Raw genomic sequence first — 24,161 nt, forward strand, 5'->3', positions numbered from 1 at the left:
AGATCATGTCATCTGCAAATAGAGATACTTTTTATTTCTTCCTTGCCAATATGGATGCCCTTTATTTCTTTATCTAGCCTAATTGCTCTGGCTAGGACTTTCAGCACAATGTTGAATAAGAGTGGTGATAAGGGGCATCCTCGTCTGGTTCCCTATCTCAACGGGAATGTTTTCAGGCTCTCTCCATTTAGGGTGATGTTGGCTGTTGGCTTTGTATAAATGCCATTTATTATGTTGAGGAATTTTCCTTCTATTCCTATTTTGCTGAGAGTTTTTATCATGAATGGGTGTTGAACTTTATCAAATGCCTTTTCTGCATCAATTGATAAAATCATGTGATTCTTGCCTTTTGTTTATTGATGTGGTGGATTACATTAATTGTTTTTCTAATGTTGAACTATCCCTGCATATCTGGTATGAATCCCGCTTGGTCATGGTGAATTATTTTTTTGATATGTTGTTGAATTCTATTGGCTAGAATTTTGTTGAGGATTTTTGCATCTAAATTCATGAGGGTTATAGGTCTATGATTTTCTTTTCTTGTGGTGTTTTTACCCGGTTTTGGTATCAGGGATATGGTGGCTTCATAGAATGAGTTTCGTAGCCTTCTGTCCTTTTCTATGCTCTGAAATACCTTTAGTAGTAGTCGTGTTAAATCTTCTCTGAAAGTTTGGTAGAACTCTGCAGTGAAGCCGTCCGGGCCAGGGCTTTTTTTTTGTTAGGAGTTTTTTGATTATCTTTTCAATCTCTTCTTTTGTTATGGGTCTATTTAGTTGTTCTACCTCTCTTTTTGTTAGTTTAGGTAGGTAGTGTGTTTCTAGGAATTCAACCATTTCTTCTAGGTTTTCAAATTCGTTTGAGTATAGTTTTTCATAGTATTCTGATATGATTCATTTAATTTCAGTTGGGTCTGTTGTAATATCGCCCACCTCATTTCTTATTCAGGTTATTTGCTTCCTCTCCTGTTTTTCTTTTGTCAGTTTGGCCAGTGGCTTACCAATTTTGTTGAGTTTTTCAAAAAACCAGCTTTTGGTCTGGTTAATTCTTTCAATTGTTTTTCTGTTTTCTATGTCATTTAGTTCAGCTCTAATTTTTATTATTTGTTTTCTTCTGGTGCCTGTGGGATTCTTTTGTTGTTCTCTTTCTATTTGTTCAAGTTGTAGGGATAGTTCTTTGATTTTCGGCCTCTCGTCTTTTTGGATGTATGCATTTATTGATATAAATTGGCCTCTGAGCACCGCTTTCGCTGTGTCCCAAAGGTTCTGATAGGAAGTGTTTTCATTCTCTTTGGATTCTATGAATTTCTTTATTCCATCCTTAATGTCTTCTATAATCCAGTCTTTTTTGAGCAGGGTATTGTTCAGTTTCCAAGCGTTTGATTTCTTTTCCCTGCTTTTCCTGTTATTGATTTCCACTTTTATGGCCTTACGGTCAGAGAAGATGCTTTGTAATATTTCAATGTTTTGGATTCTGCTAAGGCTTGCTTTATTACCTAATATGTGGTCTAGTCTAGAGAATGTTCCTTGTGCACTAGAAAAGAAAGTACAGTTGGTTGATGCTGGGTGGAGTGTTCTATATATGTCTACGAGGTCAAGTTGGTTGATTGTGTCATTTAGATCTTCCGTGTCTTTATTGAGCTTCTTTCTGGATATCTTCTTCTTCACCGAAAGTGGTGTGTTGAAGTCTCCTACTATTATTGTGGAGCTGTCTATCTCACTTTTCAATGCTGATAGAGTTTGTTTTATGTATCTTGCAGCCCTGTCATTGGATGCATAAATATTTAATATGGTTATATCTTCTTGGTGTATTGTCTTTTTAATCATTATATAGTGTCCTTCCTTATCCTTTCTGATGGATTTAACTTTAAAGTCTATTTTTTCAGAAATTAATATTGCCACTCCTGCTCTTTTTTGATTGTTGTTTGCTTGATGTATTTTTTTCCATCCTTTGGGTTTTAGTTGGTTTGTGCCTCTAAGTCTAAGGTGTGTCTCTTGTAGGTAGCATATAGACAGATCTTGTTTTTTAATCCATTCTGCCACTGTCTGTCTCTTTATTGGTGCATTTAGTCCATTTACATTCAGGGTAATTATGGATAGGTATGAATTTAGTGCTATCATTTTGATGTCTTTTTTGTGTTGACAGCTTCTTTTTCCCACTTGATTTTATGTGCTGAGTAGATTTTCTTTATATATTGTCCTTTCCTCATATTTGTTGTTGTTGATTTTGTTTCTGCTGAGTCTGTATTTTTCCCTTGTATTTTATTTTGATGAGTAGGATAGTTTGTCTCCTTTGTGGTTACGTTATTATTTACCCTTATTTTTCGAAATTTATAACTTTTATTTCTTTGTATCACCGTATCTTCCTCTCCATATGGAAGGTGTATGATTACATTTCTTAGTCCCTCTTTATTAATGTTGCCTTCTTTTATATAATAACATCGCTGTTACCCTGTTTGGGCCTTTTGTTTTTTTTATTTAATCTTGCCTTTTTTTTTTTTGGATTTCCCTGTCTGGGTTGACTTCTGGTTGCTCTGCCCAGTGTTCTAGTCTTGGGTCAATACCTGATATTATTGATTTTCTGACCAAAGAACTCCCTTTAGTATTTCTTGTAGTTTTGGTTTGGTTTTTATGAATTCCCCCAATTTGTGTTTATCTGGAAATGTCTTACCTTCACCTTCATATTTAAGAGACATTTTTGATGGATATATGATTCTTGGCAGCCAATTTTTTTCCTTCAATTTTTTAAATACGTCATTCCATTGCCTTCTTGCTTGCATGGTTTCTGCTGAGTAGTCTGAGTTTATTCTTATTGGCTCTCCCTTGTAGATGACTTTTCTTTTATCCCTCGCTGCTCTTATAATTGTCTCCTTATCTCTGGTTTTGGCAACCTTGATTGTAATATGTCTTGGTGACTTTCTTTTAAGATCTACCTTATGTGGAATTCAATGAGCATCTTGGATAGATATCTTCTCATCTTTTACAGTGTCAGGGAAGTGTTCTGCGAAGAAATCTTCAACAATCTTCTCTGTATTTTCTGTTATCCCTCCCTGTTCAGGTACTCCAATCACTCGTAGATTATTTCTCTTGAGAGAGTCCCACATGATTCTTAAGGTTTCTTCATTTTTTTAAATTCTTTTATCTGATATTTCTTCAAATATATTGGTGCCAAGTGATTTATCTATGAGTTCAGAAATTCCAGCTTCTACTTGCTCAATTCTGCTCCTCTGACTTTCTATTGAGTTTTCTACTTCTGTAATTTTATTGTTAATCTTCTGAATTTCTGATTGCTGTCTGTCTATGGATTTTTCCAGCTTATTAAACTTTTCATTATGTTCCTGAATAATCTTTGTAATTTCTTCAGTTGCTTTATCTGTGTGTTCCTTGGCTTGTTCTGTGTATTGCCTCATTTCTTTCCTGATGTCTTGAAGGGTTCTGCTTATTAAACTTTTGTATTCTGCATCTGGTAATTCCAGGAATGCACTTTCATCTAAAAGATCCCTGGATTCTTTGTTTTGAGAGCCTGTTGAGGTGATCATGGCCTGTTTCTTTATGTGACTGGATACTGACTGTAGTCTCCGAGCCATCTATAAGTTATTGTATTAGGTTATGCTTGCTTACTGTGTCATAGCTGCTTGCTTTGTTTTGTTTTGGTATACCCGTATGGGTTGCTTGAGTGAGCTAGCTTGATTATTTTTGCCTTTGGAGCTCTGGTGTCCTGTCCCCAGCTGGCTAGAGCTGTTATCAGGTATATCAGTCTAGAAGTCCATTCAGTTTTCTTGGATGAATTCAGCTCAGGTTTCCAGGTAGCTGATATCAAGTGTGTGGTACAGGCTCTGTCCTATAGTCTTAGAGGGGCAGGGGTGATTGGCGTATATACCGGTATCTGATTGCAGCAGGGGGTCATGCTCTGAACAAGGCAGGGGGCTGAGAACCAACCCCCAAGTGTCTCTGAGGAAAACGCGTCTCTGTTCCCTAGAGCGTGGTGGTGGGTGGGCTCTGCAGAGGGACCATGGGCACCCAAAGATTTTGTGATAAGAATTGGGAGGTACCAGTTATCCCTGGACCCGTCGGGGGTGGCTGTGTGACCTGAGTGGAGCCACCAGTCCTTAGGTCCCTGTTGTGGGTAGGTGAGGACCTTGTTTAACAGGCAAAGCAATGTCAAACTTCATACACCCACCTCTCCACCGCACCACTGAAATGGTTGGAGTTTGCCTACAAGGGCCTATTCTCCCGAAATAGGCCCACACAGGTCCATGCAGAAGGGAAAGGTGTTCGAGGTCCACGAACCGTTTATGCCTGGACAGGAGCCGCTTCTGTCCTGAGCTCCCCCAGTTAATGGAGCTAGCAAATTATCTTTTCCCCCGGTTGGAAATTTTTTCCTTCCCCGAGGCTGGGAGGACGGCTCCAGGTGCTCACCAGGGTCTATCTCAGGCCTAGGGATTCAGCCGCTGAGGCTGGGTTGGGGGCGCAGTAAAATATAGGCAAGTACTTAGCTTTTGCTGAGATCTCCCTTCTGCTCAGGTTCCGGAGGTGTGAGTGGGCTGTGTGGCTGGCTGCTTCTCCCTGAGGAAACTGCAGCCAAACGCTAGTGCCAGCCTGCTGTCGCAGTGGCTGCTCCGGGAATGGTGCCTGAGGCCTCCCCGCGATTCAGGTCCGGGAACTCCTCTCCACTTCTGAATGGTCTCTTTCTTCCCCTGCTCCTCAGTTCGTTGTCTAAGCTTGCCTTCGATGCTCAGGGCTCCCAGCTTGTCACAAATATGCTCGTTTCAGTTGTTTTTTCAGGTCTCTGTTGTAAAGAGGGCTCGATGGAAGCATCTGTCTATTCCGCCATCTTGGCTCCGCCTCTTCATTGTACCTTATTCTTATTCCTTTGACTTGACCTATACATCAACTCTCTGTAAGTCTCCCCGCCCCACACACCATAGCTTAGTGCAGTGGTTTTACAAAAGAACTACTTGTGATGAACCGAAAAGAATGGTACTTTTCTTGAATAATTTAGATGTCTTTCAGCTGAAAGTTTTAATTCATCTATTCAATGTTTACTGAATGCCTACTATAAGCTAGGCACTCTTCCAGTCACTAGGGATAGAGCAGGGAACAAAACAGGCAAAAATCCCTGCTGTCTAGTGGAGAGTATACAGTCCTCCACTGAAGGGCAAGCTCACTTAAGGCTGTACCTGTCTCTTTTTGCAAACAGCAAGACAGGGTAAACATTCATTAAAAGAACAAATCATCTCTCTCTCCAATGGCTCCTTCCCCTTGTCCCATTCGTATACTTCTGAGGACACCATTGTCTCAAGCTACTTTTTTGTCTTCCTTTGCTGAGTAACGCTCTTAAATGGTCTGTACTTGTAATTTCTACTCTCTCCTCTGAGTCTTCTGCACCCCACCGCTTTACTGAAATTGGTCTATTAAGGGTCACCAGTTACCTATAGGAAACTCCCAAGTGTTCTTCAGTATTCTCAACCTCTCTAACTTCAGAAAAATTTTCCCACTACCTGCTAGAATGCTCCAGGTGGACATTCCAATGCTATTAAAATTTTTAGACTGGAGTCCATTATCTCCTCTTCTGAATGTGCTTTTTCCCCTGTGCTCCATCTCTCGGGCAACAGCACGAGGACCTTGGACATCTCTTTGATTTTCCCCTTTGCTTTCTATCTACGCCCAGCCAGGTCTACCCTTTCTACTCCCACTGCCCTAGCTCCAAACCTCCATGTCGTTTCCCTAGACAACTGCAATCGTCTTTCAATCAGTGTTCCCTTTCAATAAGAGTAAGAATGATCATTTAGAATGTGAGATCCACAAGGGTAGGACTTAACTAGGTTTTGTTCAATGATGTACTCCAAGTGCAAGAAACAGTACCTGGCAGGTATTCAGCAAGCATCTGGTGAAAGAATGAATGAATTCTCTGCTCTGAAAGCTGTGCTTGCTTTTGTCCTTACATGCCAGGCATACAAAGCCGTTTTACACATACACGTTTTAATGAACACATAACCTATGTGTTGGGATTACCATCCTCATTTTATAGATGAGGACATTGTGACTTGGTAAACTTCCCTATTCACAAAGCTAGTAAAGAATGGGTGCTGGGATTTTATGCTGGATCAGTCTCACTCTGCAGCACAAGCTCAAAATCACATTATTACTGCTTCCCTGAACTACTTAGATCCTTAAAAGTTGGTTACTCTGTTTAAAAGCAGTATTATTTAATGAATTTTTACTATGTGCTCCGTGCTTTACATAGTTACCTCATTTAATCACAACTCTGCAAATGAGGTTTTATCCCCATTTTACAAATGTGTAACCTAAGGCTCAGAGAGTAAGCAACTTGTTTGAAGTCAGTAGGCTGTGAAGCAGGGATTCAAACTCCAAAACCCCAGATCATCTTGTGGTTCTCTACAAGTGATATACCAGAATTATTTCCCTAAAGTCTATCATTTCATTCCACTCCAAAACCTTCCATGGCTCCCAATGCATAAAGAATAAGGGTCTAAACTCTAGACTTAGGCATTCGAAGTCCTTCACACTTTGGTAATTAGCTCTTATTTATCTGTTTTATATAGAGGTTGCTCTGGCTGCACGGGTCCACCTTCTAAACATGGCCTGAGCCTCTAAGCAGTCCTTTGCTCAGGCTGCTCCCACCAGTTAGAATGCCTTTGCCCCTTGTTCTAACCCAGCCTAGAAGAACCAGTTAAAATCACATCTCTTCCAAAGAGTTTTCCCAGACCCCCCTGAATTGTTAATTCAGCCTCCTACCTTCATTACTAAAGTGCTGTGTGCTTCTCTGATGGCATCTATAAAAGCCTGCCTTGAAGTAGAGTTAAGGATATATGTGTCTTCCTTTACTAGACTATGAGTCCTCAACACAGGAGCCTTCTTTGAATCCCTTACAGAGTTTAGCACAGTATTTTGTGCAAAAGCAACCACTGCTGTTTGCTGAACTGAAATGAGAAAATGACCCAGGACCTTTTTTGCACACACTGATCATTACCTTAAAAAATGCTATAGAAACATTGATATGTAAATAAATTCTAGGTAGAAATCAGATTTAAACAATACCAAAACAACCAACCAACCAACCCAAAAACCTCATATAGCTTGAAAATACCAGTTAAAGATGATTATAAAAATGCACAGATCTTTAATGCTAATGTCTTGATCACCGTACTGATAGCCTCTTGGACAGTCATCTTGGATGCACCTTGCTATTCATCTGGGTATTATTCCCGATGGTCACTACCACTGACACCAAGTCTCTCTGTTCCTATTCCTTGGCTTCTCTCAGGAGTGGCCAGTTTTCTGGAGCAGCATAACATTTGCGATCTTATATTTTCCATCTAAGCCCATATACAACTGACGTGTCCACTGACTGTACTTTTAGCTTCTGAACACAGATGTCTCTTTTGGAACCTGTTGTGCTAACATCCAAGCCCTGGTTCATTTGCTAGTCAGTGCCTGTCTGGTGGCTTACTCTAGTCTACTCAAAAAGTTTACTGGCATGCAATTTGGGATGATAAAGACTGCCATATCCATCTGGCTAGCACATTTGTTTATCCATCTGCAAGTCAATTACATTGTGTTCAGCTTATGATTTTTCTTTATCAAAATGCCCAATTTGTCTTTCTGTGTACTGAATCCAATGTCAGGATAGTGCTGACCTGGGTCATGTTTTCAGTCTCAAAAATATCACTTGCTTCAAAAATTTCCAGTGGCTTCAGACCATAAACCTGAATAGCTTAGGAAGGAAGAAACAGCCACTTCAAGGAAGACTCATTGACCTTTATAGAGGATTAAGTCATCTTTTCAGTCCAACTGAAACTTGCTTTCAGTGCTCATACTGGTCACCTCTTCTATCCACTTGTGGAGATCTTCTTTGGCCTGATGATCATATTGAAAGCAATCTTGTTCTTGATCCAGAAAGCCCAGAGAAAGGATGCTTGTTGAAGAGAATCATGGTGGTTCTGGAGGCGGGGGGAGGCTGCACTTGGGTCTGAGGGTCTTGCATGCACCTGGTCAAAGTAGGAGATACTGGGAGATGCTTACAGCTCACTCTCAGCACCTCTGGAGATGAGGGGGCAGCGTGTGAGTGTGGGACCTCAGAGATGTGGTCTGGCTGCATCTGCAGGTCATCCAGGTTCCCTCTGGAATCTCACTAGTTTTCCAGCACTACCCCTACACCTTGGATCCTTAGAAATTGGTAGCTCTATGACCCCGATCAATGGAGAGTCATTTCCTTACTGTGAATTCAGGATATTCTGTTTTAAAAGATAAACTATATATTCATAACCTCAAGAATTTAAAACTTAATATCTTCTTATAGGCATCTGAATGAACAAATCTTATCTAAGTTAATGTATTGTTAGGAAAGACTGGTACTGAAGCTCCTCTTGTGACACCATCCAGGAGGTATCATCTAACTTTCTGAGTCCATTGTGGATCATAATCTGATCCATAGTCTTGCAGGTTCAGAAACTCTGTGTTTCCAGTGTCTCTCTGCGGGTTATTTGAAAAGACTGACTCACACAGGCTAAAATCCATGGTAGACCTAGGTTATGGAGGGCACTCACTGGTATTCCATGTTCTAGCCATTGCTGACTTTAGTTTAATTTGCACATAACCTTGCACTCATTCTGAACCAGCCTCTTGACATGCTTAATACCTGTCATTTGTCACAAGCACTCATCTCTATTACTGTAATCTCAGAACAGAACTTGAAAAAATTCTAAGAATTTTCACTGTCTCTTGTTTGGAAAGTTTACAGTTAATTGCTTTAGAATCTAAAGTTACTAAAATTCTTGAAGTGCTTTTCTGATAAATGACATGACTGGTTTTCCATTCACCAAAAAATACAGATAAATAAAATTAGACATGCAAATGTTTATGAACCAGAATTTGTTCTGGAGTGCTTTAATGAACTCTTAATCTTTATTAATGGCCACATGCCTTCAAAATATTTAAATACAAAAAAAAAAAAGATTGAACTAAATAATTTACTAGTCAAATAGGCAGCAACTAACTGCTTAAGTTTCCATGACTGGACAAAGGTATAATATAAATGTTTTACCCCAAGATAGACTCAAAAGCTGTTCTCCTCCACTTGGTCTACAAAGATTAAATATGATGTAGTATTTAATTTTCCACTGTTGCATCCCCTTTATTTTGAGATGAAATAAAGAAAAAGTTTTCTATGCACCGTTTCCTCAGCAGGCACATTTTCTTTTCTCTCCCACTTTTGAAACAAAATTTGTGGCGTCAACAGAAGAGCGTTAGGAATATTTATCAGTAGAAAAAACTCTGTATTGACAGATTAGACAATAAGCTCCCAATAGCAGGGTAGGGAGATGGGTGCATAGTCTGGCACTAATCCCTCCACCTTATCCAGACATACCTCATTACGGGTTTTATCTACTCTCTTGTCCTCTCCCACTCAACTTCAGCTTCATGGCCAAAAATTCTGGGTTTTAGCCACATCAAGGAATTTAGATTTTATTCTGGATGCATTGGGGATCCATTAGAGGTTTGTGAGCAAACAGTGAAATGATTAGAGCTCCAGTGGCTGTAACAACGGGCACAAACATAGCAACTATTGTGAGGATGGTGCAGGCCTGGGTAACGTTTTGTTCTGCTGTACACAGGGTTGTTGAGTAGAAACCAACTCGACAGCACCTAACAACAAACACAACAACACAGTTGGGAAGAGGACTCCCCTGGCAACATGGAGAATGAACCAGAAGAACAGAGCAGATAACTGTGGCAGTAGTCAAGGAGAACTGCTGCCAGTGGGTTAGGACCTTTGTTTAAAGTCCTACGTAACTACAACAGTTAAGGACAGACAGGAAGTGAAATGAGCCTATTCCAGCTTACATCTATTTCTGAAGAAAAAAGCCACATTACGGCAAATCAGAAACTTCAAACAAAAGGAAACAACTGCTTTTGAATCATTTACACATGACCTAGCTTTCTATCACAAACATATTGGCACCCACATACTGACACATTCACAAACTGATTTTCTTCTACAGTAATTCTTTGTTCAAAGTTATTTAGTTTTGGTATATTTTTTGGAGCACAACTGGAACAAAAGAAAGGAGCTGTATCAAGATATCTAGATAACTATGGGTGAATTATGTAATTCTTCCAAAACTAGGGAAAAGAAACTTGCGCTCTTCTGGATATGAAATCAGCTCTCACAAGTTCTACCACCTCTTGATATACTTCTCCATATTCTTAACAGCTTCTTCTTCCCCAGCCCACTTAAAAAAAAATTGAGATCCAATTCATTTGCCATAAAATTCACCCCTTTAAAGTGCACAATTCAGTGGTCTTAGTATACTCACAGGGCTGTGTAACCAACACAACTGTATAATTATAGGATATTTTCATCACCATAAAAGGAAGCTCTGTACCCAGCTGATAATCACTCCCTATTCCCTCCTCCCCTCAGCTCCTAAAAACCTCTACTCTACTTCCTGTCTTGATGGATTTGCCTATTCTGAACATTTCCTATAAATGGACTGGACAGAGATTTCCTTAAATTTCTGAAACCAATAAGTCTTCTATTTGTCATCATAGAGTTCTGTGTGCATGTTAGTGTGCGTCTTCAACACTCAGCCAGGCAGATTACAACTCTGCCTTAGCTTTCACTTCCTACTTGCACTGAGCCTCAAGGTCAGCCAGAGGTGAGAGTTTAGGACCTTCTCGGGTCTTTCCTGAGGATGCACACAGCCCTGTCCATATGCACGGCCTTCTAGAATCCCAGAAAGATACCAGAGATTATCAAAGTCCTTATGGACAGTTTATTCTCCAGCTTTTCCTTTTAAGTTTTTGGGTTTATTGTATTATTTTCTCTGTTCATCCACAACTTTATACAGCTGTGATCTTAAATGACTGCCTCTACTCTTTTTTTGACAAATATCCCAGGGAAAATGCTTTTTTACACTGGGCAAGCTCTAAGTCAGGTGAAATAAAGACAGCCTTGTGAGTACGGAACCACCAGACAGGTCAAACAGTTCTCTGGAAATAGGGCTTTGAAGGAGCTCCAACATTGTTCTGGCCCCTCTGGTGGCTACCAGACTACTGGTTTTCACCATTGTTGACTGTTGGTTTTCAAGGCTACTGCAGAGCTGAGGAGGGGAGGAGTCGGAAGTAGGGCAAGTTAAAATGCCACAAAGCGTGCTGTTATTACAAGATTTAGCTGTTTTTCTTCAATGATCACTTCCTGGGTTGCTGCAAGCCTTTGGTTAATTTCCAGAGTTCTAAAAAAAATTGATTCTGACAATTTTTGCCAGCTTCCTAATTTCTTTTATGGAGAAGAGAATTTTCACAGGTCATCACTCTGCCATTTTCCCTGACGTCCTTCCCAGCACACTCAGAGCTGTTTTCTACAGGGTTACATCCTTTCCCTTTTCTCCTCTTATTCTACAAAATTTCCTTGGGCAATATTATCCATGCATGTATAAAAACCCATTGCCATCAAGTCAATTCCAACTCGTTGTGACCCTACAGGATACAGTAGAACTGCCCCATAGGGTTTCCAAGGAGCATCTGGTGGATTTGAACTGCTGACCTTTTGCTTAGCAGCCAAACTGTTAACCACTATGCCAATTTTTGCATAGGCCTTCAAATTCTACCCCAAAATTACTGTCTCCCAAATCTTCATCTTCAACACAAACATTTTCCCTGGAAGCCTTATTTATAAATGACCACTGAACATTTCTATGTGAATATTTTATAGGTGTCTTCAGCACAACATGTCTTAAACCACTCATCTACTTGGTCACCCAACTAGGATATCGAGAGGCACTCTAGGCTACTCTCTTCCCTTTATCTTCAACTCTTCACTAAAAAATCACCTCTATCAAGCCTTCTGACAGCCCACCTTCCACAAAGCTAACCATTCTCTTATACTTACCCCTTGTACAGTATTTGCTTACATGGTTGGTCCTCTTACTGGCCTAGCTCTACCTTCCAAGGAAGAATGACATGTTTTTTTTATCTTATTACTCCCAGGACTCATCACAGTGCCCAGTACTCAACAGTCAAATGTTTTATCAGTGTGGCAGAGTGTATTTTCCAAAGATGGTCACATCAATATATAGCCTTCCCCATTTACTCTTCTCACAATATGATGCTGACACTCCTCCACTGAGAGGTAGGGTCTATGTTCTCTCCTCTTAAACCGGGAAAGAACTTTGAGACTGTCTTGACCGGAAGAATGTGGTAGGAATGACACCGCTTGCCTTCTAAGGCTACGTTCAAAAGGTGATATGGATGCCACCTGGCTCTCTATCTCAGGAGTCCTGAACCAACATGGGAGATGTCCAACTTCTCTAAAACTGCCATATGGACAGACCATATAGAGACAGAGAGATATGCCAGAGGAGCCCCGGCTGTTTGAGTTTTCCTTGTCCAAGAGCCAGAAATGTGACTGAGATGACCTTAGTCCCATTACCATCTGACTACAACCACATGAGAAACCCCAAGCCAGAACCACCTAGTTAATCAGCTCCCCAAATTCCTGGACCACAAACAGTTAAGAGATAATAAATTTTGTTTAAAGCCATTATGTTTTGTGGAGATTTGCTATGCAGCATTAGCTAACTGGATCAACTAATAAATGAAGGAATGAAGACTACAGCAGAGAAGAATCATGGAGTGTGTATAATGTTCCTCTTTCTTTTCCCAATGATGCATAATTTCTAAATGGAAAAAAAAGTGGTAAATGTGTGATGAAGACAAAAGTATCTCATACTCGTGTCAAAAATTTCGAGATGCAATAAACGTACAGGCAAAATGAACTTGGATCTAGTAAGTAGGTCCTTTCCGTAAAAGACTTGGGGATTGTATCGTTTTCTCAAAATACAATTTACTTATTGCACTATTAAACCAAGCATCAGGACTTAACCAAAAGGCAAAACCCCTGTCCTCTACTCCCCCCAAATAGGTAATTTCATGGAATAACTTCTACATCATTCAGATTGCAAGTTGGCAGCACTGTCATATTTAAGTGTATCAGGTTTCATTCACTGACTGTTTTTAAGTAAACTTTCACTAATTTAATGTCAGAATGTGTTTTTGTAGTTTCCTAATCAAAAGAATCCTTTTATGAGTCATGGAGCACTTCTGTTAAATCTGTATTTTCACACACTTAGTGATACTTAGTAAATTTAAAAATAGTTTGTAATTATGGCTTATTTAATATATCCTACAAAAAAATTTTTTTTTAGAAGTAGACAAACCCACAATGACAGAAATGATGATTCTGTTTTTAACATGTTTAACCCGAAGCTAATAGCCGTTAATATCTTGAGATTGTTTCTTTAGAACAGATGCTACTTAACACAGATAAAAGAAATTCAACATTAAACAAAACCCCATCCAAAATAATTTCCCATCTTTCAATAACCTCTCAGCATGTTTTAAAGGAGTTGAGATTAATTACTTGTAATTTCTAAAAATGTATTTTTCTGGTTTACTGAAGCCAAAAGAAATGTTAATTTAAGTAGACATAAGATAAGCTTTGCATTTTGATTCACAATTATAAAGTTTTCTTTGAATTATGAAAATTGTGTATACAATCTATGCTCATAACACTGTTTTGTATTCCAAGTTTATAAACCTTTTTCTTTTTTTCAAAAAGTTATACATATTTTCCCTCTTCAAATATAATGTGAATAAGTCTAATTATTCACTCAATACATATGTATGAGGTACTATATCAACTGTCAAAATTTCCCCCAGCAGAGATATAGAGAGAGTTTGAAGGTCAACATTAGGAAAAATTACCTCAATTCATATTTCATTTTGTTCGGTTTAATACAGAACAAATAATAATCCTTCATTAACTATATTTCTGAGACCATCACTTAAAAAAATCCCTTATCTGAATTTTAATTCCCAATTTCAGGCAACTACATTCTGGGCTGAATGAACAAAATCATTAGTACTCTGTGAACTATTTAAAATGTGTTACACATAGGGTGAACATGTAATTTATTATCAAAACTGGGTAACTTCTGAGGTGAATGGGGTGTCAAGAACAATACTGAGAAAACGGGCATTGAAACCAGGACTCGTGGTCACTCTAAAATATAAACTGTTTCTTCAATATGTCATTGACAGAATAACGTCATGCTAGGCCAGTCCATAGCCCATCTAGCCAAGGACAGATGCTGTCCAAGTAATTTTTAGAGTGGCAGCAAGGGTCATGTAGGTCCTCATCACCCCAATGTGTTTTATACTTTTATTTTACTACTATTTCTTCTACCAACATAATACCTGACTTGCCCAGAGGTCAGAGTCCCACTGTCGTAACCGTATGCATTATTTAGAAGCCGCCCTTGGGCCTGTGCCTGAGTTACTGGGTGTATAATATCAGTCACCAAATTGAAAGCAGCTGCCACCAGAACAAAATGACAACTGAAAAGAGGAGGAGGAGTTATAAGAACAGTGAGAAGAGAGAACTAGAATGACAATGTAGGGCGTATTTATTGTAGGGGATCTTTTACGTGGTCCAAAAATGTTCACAATGATGACAGTGAGTTGTCAAGAAGGGCTGTTCACGTCTTCTACATTTTTTGTTTAAGAGAGTAGGAAAATAGAGCATGTTAGAGAAATATCCTTCAAAACGGTAAATTTTGGTATATACATAGGGATTACATTTTACTTATTTGGAAACTGACACATGGAGCATTTCATTCCTGAAGAGTATCTGATAAATGAGGTATTTCTGTACTTCCTTTGTCTTGAAGCTATCTCTTTTAAATTCTTCTAAGCACTGCTTTGTTGAAAAAACAATCTGAATTAACCCTGTCCATTTTTTTTATGGCATTAGAGAATCCAATCACAGAGTCTCTCAATCTTCTGCCCAGAATGAAAAATTAAAAAAAACTTCATGAGGAAGCCGTTTCACTCCCTTTAGACTTTAGTTATTCTGTTCCAAATGCTCACCAAATCTGTATTATCTTCAGAATTTTAAGCTGCATTATGGATACATTCAAATCATATTTTATCCAAAAGCAGAAAAAATGTTTTATAGCTTTGTTCTATTTTGTCTCCAGGGAGTTAAAGTGCCTGTGTCAATTTTACTGGTTGGTAAAATCAAGGGCCAAGAATTATTCCTTACAAAATCTATTCAGTCTCAACTGGGGTGCTAGAGTTGAAAAAACTTTAAAGAATCATCCATCCATATATCCATTCAGCAATTTTTACTGGATGCCAGCCATGTGTCCAGCACTATTCTAAGTCCAGGGGAAACAACAGTGAATAATAAACAAGAAAACAGATAATAAGAAGTGAGAGGTAGTGTGGAGAAAAAAAGGCAGGGTGCAATGATTTAAAGTGACAGGAGATACTCTAACATTTAGGCATAAGGCAGCAGAAAATATGAGATCTAAAGAAATTCAGATAAAGAAAAATTAAAAGATTTTAGGAAGGACCAAACTTGGCAAGAAGGCACATGTTGGATCTGTGCAACTGACAAGGAGAGAAGTAGGAGATAAGTTGGAGAGGGGGGCAGGGCCAGACCACATAATACCTTGAGAGCAAAAGTAAGGGGTTTCCATCTTGTTCTAACACTGCTGAGAAGCCTATGGAAATTTTGGGCAGAATTATATGATCTGATGTATTTCCTAAAAGATCTGGGTGTTGTGTGGAGAATAGACTATTGGAGGAAGCAAGCATGCAAACAGGGAGACTAGCTAGGAGATACTGCAACAGTCCATTCAAGAGTTATTGGTGCTCTAGACTGAGGTGTTAATGGCAGAAGTGATGAGTAGTAGTCTGATGTGGGATATATTTTCAAGACAGAATCAACAGGCCTTGCTGATAGGATGAATATGAGTGTGAAGGAAAGAAAAATGAGTCAAGGACGACTCTGAGTCCTATTTATGACATTGGGGAAGACTAGGGGTGAAGCCAGAGCTCTGTTTCAGAAATGTTAAGTGTGAGATGTCTACTGGAATTTCAGAGATATGTAAGTCTGGAGCTCAGAGAAGATACTAGGACTAGAGATATAAATCTGCAAGTTACCAGCATGCAATCGTGTTTAAAGTTATGGGAATAGACAAGATCACTTAGGGACTGAATAAAGAAAGAAAAGGACAGAGATGAAGCCATCAAAACATTAAGAGGGCACGAAGATGGGGCCAGTGCAGGAGGTGGAGAAGGAGCAGCTAGCCAATTGGGTGAACCCCCTCAAGAGTGTGATGTTCCTTATAACTGATTTTTCCTCAAATAAGTTGGTGTCAACTGGTTTATCTTCAGTCTCATTAATTCTGACTTCTATTGCCTCAATTCTGGTCCTAGGACTTTCTACTGAGTTGTCTAATTCTGAAATTTTACTGTTTATCCTTTGGATTTCTGTTTGCTGTCTCTCTATGGATTCTTGCAGCCTGTTTAATTTGTCATTATGCTCTTGTATAACCTTCTTAAGTTCCTCTATTGCTTTGTGTGTTCCTTGGCTTGTTCTACATTTTGCCTTATCTCCTTCCTGATCTCTTGAAAAGTTTTGTATGTTAATCTTTTGAATTCTACATCCGGTAATTCCAAGAAATTCTCTTCCTCGGGAAGGTTTCTGGATTGTTTTGGGTGCTTGCTGAAGCCATCATGGCCTGCCTCTTTATGTGATTTGATATTGACTGTTGTCTCCGAGCCATCAATAAGTTATTATATTTATATTTGCTTACTGTGTCCTGGCTTCTTGTTTTGTTTTGATATGCCCAAATATGCTAGTTGTGTGAGCTAGTTTGATTATTAGCATCTTTGAAGCTCTCACGTCCTGTCTCCAGGTGGTTAGAGCTGTTTCTAGGTATGTGAGCCCAGGAGTCTGTTTACTTTTCTTGTGTGGATTCAGGTCAGGTGTCCAGGTCGTTGGTCACCAAGTGTGTGCTGCAGGCTCTCACCTACAGACCTAGATGGGCAGGGGTGATTGGAATAGTCACAGGTATCTGGCTGTAGTAGCGGCTCATGTGCTGATCAAGGAAGGGAGCTGGCTGCTGCCCAGGAGTGTCTGGGTGTTCCTATTCCCTAGTGCACATAGGTAGGTGGGTTTTAAGCACATAGGTAGGTGGGTTTTGCAGCCAGACTGTGGACACCCAATGCTGTTGGCTGTAAGGACTGGGAGTCACTACTTATTTTTGGACCCCTGCTGTGGGTGGCTCGGTGGAGTGGGTGGAGCCACCAGTCCTCAGGCCCCTGATGTGGGTAGGTGAGGACCCTGCTTAATGGCAGGGCAGTGTCAAATGTCATAAATCTGCCACTATGCCTTGCAGCTGATACAGATGAAAACAGGCTTCAGGTATATACCCTGTTGTACTGTGCTAATGAGAGTTTATGCTATTGAAATGGGCCCACACAGGTCTATGCAGAGGTGAAAGCCACTCAAAGTCCATGGAACCCTTATGCCTGTACCTAGGCAAAGGGGCTGTGCCTTCCCTGAGTTCCCAGCTTAGGGGAGCTGGCAGATTATTTTTTCCTGTTTGTTAATTTGTTTCCTCTCCAAAGCTGGGTCATATTTTAGCTCTCGTGGACTTGCTCTGATTTTCTTCAGTTTCAGCTTGAACTTGCATATGAGCAATTGATGGTCTGTTCCAAAATATGACCTTGAGTATATCCCACCTGAATTTAGAGACCATCTCAAGAATAGATTTGACGCATTGAACACTAGTGACTGAAGACCAGACGAATTGTGGAATGACATCAATGACATCATCCATGAAGAAATGGAGAGGTCACTGAAAAGAAAGAAAAGACCAAGATGGATGTCAGAGGAGACTCTGAAACTTGCTCTCGAACGTCGAGCAGCTAAAGCAAAGGGAACAATTGATGAAGTAAAAGAACTGAAGAGAAGATTTCAAAGGGCACCTCGAGAGGACAAAGTAAAGTATTATAATGACGTCTGCAAAGAGCTGGAGATGGAAAACCAAAAGGGAAGAACACGCTCGACGTTTCTCAAGCTGAAAGAACTGAAGAAAAAATTCAAGCCTCGAGTTGCAATAGTGAAGGATTCTATGGGGAAAATATTAAACGATGCAGGAAGCATCAAAAGAAGTTGGAAGGAATACACAGAGTCATTATACCAAAAAGAATTAGTTGATGTTTAACCATTTCAAGAGGTGGCATATGATCAGGAACCGATGGTACTGAAGGAAGAAGTCCAAGCTGCTCTGAAGGCATTGGTGAAAAACAAGGCGCCAGGAATTGATGGAATATCAATTGAGATGTTTCAATAAACAGATGCAGCGCTGGAGGTGATAACTTGTCTATGCCAAGAAATATGGAAGACAGCCTCCTGGCCAAGTGACTGGAAGACATCCATATTTATGCCTATTCCCAAGAAAGGTGATCCAACCGAATGTGGAAATTATCGAACAATATCATCAATATCACATGCAAGCAAAATTTTGCTGAAGATCATTCAAAAACAGCTGCAGCAGTATACTGACAGGGAACCGTCAGAAATTCAGGCTGGTTTCAGAACGGGACGTGGAACCAGGGATATCATTGCTGATGTTAGATGGATCCTGGCTTAAAGTAGAGAACACCAGAAGGATGTTTACCTGTGTTTTATTAACTATGCAAAGGCATTTGACTGTGTGGATCATAACAAATTATGGATAATATTGTGAAGGATAGAAATTCCAGAACACTTAATTGTGCTCATGAGGAACCTTTACATAGATCAAGAGGCAGTTGTTTGGACAGAACAAGGGGATACTGATTGGTTTAAAGTCAGGAAAGGTGTTGTGCATCAGGGTTGTATTCTTTCACCATACCTATTCAATCTGTATGCTGAGCAAATAATAGGAGAAGCTGGATATATGAAGAAGAACGGGGCATCAGGATTGGAGGAAGACTCATTAACAACCTGCATTATGCAGCTGACACAACCTTGTTTGCTGAAAGTGAAGAGGACTTGAAGATCAAAGACCACAGCCTTCAGCATGGATTGCACCTCAACATAAAGAAAACAAAAATCCTCACAACTGGACCAATGCGCAATATCATGATAAACGGAGAAAAGATTGAAGTTTTCAAGGATTTCATTTTACTTGGATCCACAATCAACAGCCATGGAAGCAGCGGTCGAGAAATTAAAAGACGCATTACGTTTCGTCAATCTGCTGCAAAAGACCTCTTAAAAGTGTTGAAGAGCAAAGGTGCCACCTTGAAGACTAAGGTGCGCCTGACCCAAGCCATGGTATTTGCAATCGCACCATATGCATGTGAAAGCTGGACAATGAATAAGGAAGACCGAAGGATTGACACCTTTGAATTGTGGTATTGGCGGAGAATATTGAATATACCAGGGACTGCCAAAAGAACGAACAAATCTGTCTTAGAAGAAGTACAACTAGAATGCTCCTTAGAAGCAAGGATGGCGAGACTGCGTCTTACATACTTTGGACATGTTGTCAGGAGGTATCAGTCCTTGGAGAAGGACATCATGCTTGGCAGAGTACAGGGTCAGCCGAAAAGAGGAAGAACATTAATGAGGTGGATTGACACAGTGGCTGCAACAATGAGCTCAAGCATAACAACGGTCGTAAGGATGGCTCAGGACTGGGCAGTGTTTCGTTCTGTTGTGCACAGGGTCACTGTGAGTCGGAACTGACTCGATGGCACCTAGGAACAACAACAACCAAAGCCGGGAGAATGGCTCAAGGGTGTGTGACAGGTCCTACTTCCAGCCCAAGGAGTACACCAATTGCTGACCTGGACTGAGACCTGGAGCAGAACATGGAGGGGGCAGGTAAACAGGAGAGAGGTACTTCCCAAAAGGTTTTTTGTTGTTGTTGTTGTTGATCCACACAGTAGGTTAGATGCTAGTACTTATCTTTTGCCAATTGAGCACTGTTTCTCGCTGGTTCCCGGGGCTTGAGCAGACTCTCTGCCGCTTGGTCTCTCCTACTGTGGAAAACGCATCCCGAGTGCCACTGCCTGCCTCACCCCTTGCGTGCCAGCTGATCCAGTTTGCAGGGTGCCAGTGCCAGCCAGGTCAGGTTTGGCAACTCCTCGCTCCTTCGGAACTGTCTCTCCCACCCTCTGCCACTCAGTCTGATGCCTCAACTTTGTGTTTGATGTTCAGGGCTCTAGATTGTCATATATAATTGATTCACTTGTTTTTTCAGGTCTTTGTTGTAAGAGGGACCACAGGAAGCGTCTGACTACTCTGCCATCTTGGTTCTGCCTCCTCTGCTCCTCATAACTGATAATGTGATTAAAGCATATCAAAGAGGGAGCTATCAATGGTGTAAAAAATGCTGGGCAATCATTTAAGGTGAAGACTGAGGACTGAACATTAGTTTAGTGAAGAGATCATTTGTTGATTGTGTAAGAGTGGACCAGAAAGGCTATGAGTACCATTGACATAGATGAAAGATAGAGGAGAACATGAGAAAGTGGAGCAAGCAAGTAGAAAACCCTTTTGAGTTTGGTTATAAAGGAAGAAAAACAGAAATGGTATAATGGTTGGAGAGGAATGTGGGATTAAAGCAGAGACACTTACTACTTATTGAATATCCATTTGCTCCCCCTAAATGAGTGGTAGTTTTGGCTAATGGGCTGAGAGTGAAATGTGTCACTTCTAAGCCAAAGAAAAAAGGATAGGATAAGAGTTCTTCATGCCCTCTCTTCCCTAGCTACAGGTGACTAGTGATGTTCAAAATGTTGGAGCCTCACTGTCAACCATACTGGACTTGAAATCTGGAAAAGTATTAATTAATCACTGAAATTACTGATAAATAACCAATGTATACCTATAAAAAAAACTATTTCTTATTGTTTAACTTAACAATAAACCTTTTTTGAGTTAAGCCACTGAGATTTTTGGGTCAATTTATTATCAAAGGTATAACTTAGCATAATTTGGTATGGGTGGTGTCATAGATTGAATTATATACCCCCCAAAATGTGTATATCCATTTGGCTGGGCCATGATTTCCAATACTGTATGATTCTCCTATATGTTGTAAATCCTGCCTCTATAATGTTAATGAGGGAGGATGGGTGGCAGTTGTGTTAGTGAGGCAGAACTCAATCTATAAGATTGGATTGTGTTTTGAGGCAATCTCTTGAGATATAAAAGAAAGAAGTGAACAGAAAGACAGGGAGACCTCACACCACCAAGAAAGCAGTGCTGGGAACAGAGTGTGTCCTTTGGACCTGGGATCCCTGTGCAGAGAAGCTCCTAGTCTGGAAGAAGAGTGATAAGAAGGCTGACAGAGAGAGAGAAGGCCTTTCCCTAGAGCCGACACCCTGAATTTTGGACTTTTAGCCTGCTTTACTGTGAAGAAATCAACTTCTCTTTGCTAAAGCCATCTACTTGTGGTATTTCTGTTATAGCAGCACTAGATGACTAAGGCAGGTGGTCAAAGGTTTTTTTTTTATTATTTTAAAAATTATGATAGCATGTTTTTATGCTTTTGGAAATAATATAGTAGAGAGGAAAATGTTGATATAAAACAGAAATGGCGGGTATTTCCAGGAGAAAAGTCCTTAACTAGAGAGGGGTGAGGAGCCTGAAAGGCACATATTTCCTAAAGTAAGGCATCCATCCCCTCTGAAAGAAGGAAGGCCAGATAACAGATTACAGATGCAGGTAGGAAGTAGATCTGGGGCAGGCTGATGAGGTGGTTCTCTTCTGTTTGCTTCCATTTTTCCAGTGAAATTGAGGCCATCATCTGAGAGTGAGGAGATAGGCAATATTGGAGATTTGAGGAGAAAAGAGAGGTATGAAATTTTCTTAGACAGTGGGAAAATGAACTAAGTATGGAAGTGCTAAGTGCCCACTTGATATTTTTGGCCTAACGTTTAAGTGAAATCAGTTAGCACAAGTGTCTCTTCTCTTGAACCATGTTCAACTGCTTAGATACAGGTGTAGGGTACATATGTATTTGGTTTAACCAGGGTTGGGTATCTGCCAGTAAGGAAGGTAGAAGAAAATAGGGACAAGAAAGTTGAGAGTATACTCAAGGGAACGATCACATTGATGGGCCACGAAATCTATACCGGGAAGTGAAGACATAAGGAAGCTGATGAAAAGTGAAAAATGATGTGTAGAAAAATAAAGTGGAAGTTCCCATGGGATAAAAACTGCTGGAGTAAGGATCCTAACTTAAGTGAGTTAGAAAGATGGAGTGTGGGGGGTAGGGAGGAGATGACAGTGAAATGCCTGAAACCAAGATTTTGAAGGTGGTGCAGTTACTGAAATTGGCAAGGACTCTAGGTTATGACCATGAGTAAGTGGCTGAGGTGGGGAAGAGGAAAAGATTGTTGGAAGTGAGTAGCTCAAGTAATAGACAGGTCAGTGGGTTGTAATGAACCTCATCGCTGGAACAATCCAATGTCATCTTGGCTATGGACAATTATGACTTAGAGTAGGCCGCTTTGCTCTTTCTGTATCATTTTTATCATGTACAAGTCACAGCCATTAAAGTGAAGCCATACAAATGAGATGTATGAAGCAACAACTTCACAAGAAAAATGTTTTTAACTAAATGAAAAATAATGAAAAAAAAAATTGCTCCTCTTACCTTTATCAATATCCTATTTAGAGCTGAAAACCAAATGAATACCCTCATTTTTGGTTTAAGCCCGTTTAAAAAAAAAAAACCCTGTTGCCCTTGAGTCAATTCTGACTCATAGAACTTTATATTGAAGTGGCACTTTACTACCAAAATACATGTAAAATCATCCTTGTTTTCCTTCCATTTTAATACATTTTTTTCTCTCTTTGCTGTTTTCCAATCACAATCGTATTTATTAAAAGGCCTTTTACCTAGTTGAAAGATATCTTACTCTCCCCATGATTTTGATTTTCTCTACTTTCCAGGATCTTAGCTGGAAAATGGAGTCCTGCGGGCACAGTAGTTAAGAGCTACCACTGCTAACCAAAAGGTCAGCAGTTCAAATCCACCAGCCGTTCCTCGGAAACCCTATGAGGGCAGTTCTACTCTGTCCTATAGTGTCACTTTGAGTTGGAATCGGCTTGACAGCAATGGGTTTTTGGGTTAGCTGGAAAATGGCCTTTTTCCTTTGCTGCCAATTCACAGTTAAGAAAGGAACAGAACTGGTCTGCACTCCCTTATTCTACCACAGACTCTAACTGCACAAAGAAAACCTTCCACATTTATCAAGCACAGCAGGGCAGTCTAATGCAGCTGGCAAGGACACCTAAAGCAATTAAACAATACTCAACCCATTTATAATTGAGCATTTTTTATTGAACTATTTTTGGTTCCCCTTATATATTATCTCCACAGGAACCCAATCAGATTAAAACAAAATATTACAATGGAACAACAAAACTTCAGATTTAGGGGAAAAAAAAAAAACTTCCAAACAAGCATCCCTAATCTCTCAAAGACTGATAAGGCAATCTGGCAGCCTTCAAAAGTCAAAGTGATTTTCAAGCATTGTTATTTAGACTGAAAGGAATTTCCAAAGATGTCATCACAAAATTAAAAAAAGAATACTTTTAAAAATAAGTGTATAAAACTTTAGAATTTATTTTAAAAGGATGGATTTTAACACTTTCAAGATTGAAAACAAAAGCAGGCATTGCTTTTTCAAGCTTTTGCTGAACAGAAAGAACTGTTCAGATAGAAGGAAAAATCTACAGCACAAACTAAAGCACAAAGCAAAAATCTAGAAGACAAATTTCAAATAGTAAGATAACGTGTGGGTGAGCTTTTCCTCTGATACCGTGGACCCTAGGTGAGAGTACGACATCACAGGAGGACTGCACTTCTGATTACCTCAGACAGAAACACAAAAGGTCTGGTGCTGGTCCAGAGATCTGGACCAATAATTGTGCTAGAAAAGGATTATGAAGAGGATTCCATAAGTTGGATGAATCTGAGATCAAGTACAAAGAGATCAAATAATAGTTAAAAGATCAATCAGGTACCAACTATTCAAGAAGACCAATCAAGGTAGAAACCAGAAACATCAGTGAAAGGGCTTGTTAACAAAAGGTGTAGGTAATGAGGGGTCAGGAATTCAAATCAGAGTCTAGTCGTGAATGCGGAAATGGGTCAATAGGCACGAATTGGTTCATGAAACCAAGTATCTTGTTAAGCAGGAGCTGCTTCTATCTTTTGGTCTAGTGACCTACCTGAGCCAACAGAAGGCTGGATTAGCGGGGTTCCAGCATGGGAAACA

At 39.9% G+C, this 24,161-nt stretch overlaps 1 protein-coding gene across 15 annotated transcripts in view; it reads right to left on the reverse strand.

The window, feature by feature from the left end:
• CEP112 (centrosomal protein 112) overlaps positions 1–24,161 on the reverse strand; it is a 462,579-nt gene that overhangs the window by 147,344 nt on the left and 291,074 nt on the right. Inside the window, exon 24 of one of the 15 annotated variants that reach the window (XM_064270870.1) lies at positions 1,777–14,566. The exons of the other annotated variants lie outside the window; for them this stretch is intronic. Within the exon in view, the coding sequence (XP_064126940.1) occupies positions 14,558–14,566 (9 nt within the window). The 3' untranslated portion in view covers positions 1,777–14,557. Of the gene's footprint in view, positions 1–1,776; positions 14,567–24,161 lie in introns of those variants that run through there. 15 annotated transcript variants of the gene reach the window in all.

Source organism: Loxodonta africana, chromosome 18, assembly GCF_030014295.1.
Source record: "Loxodonta africana isolate mLoxAfr1 chromosome 18, mLoxAfr1.hap2, whole genome shotgun sequence".
In the NCBI taxonomy this organism is placed as follows: domain Eukaryota; kingdom Metazoa; phylum Chordata; class Mammalia; order Proboscidea; family Elephantidae; genus Loxodonta; species Loxodonta africana.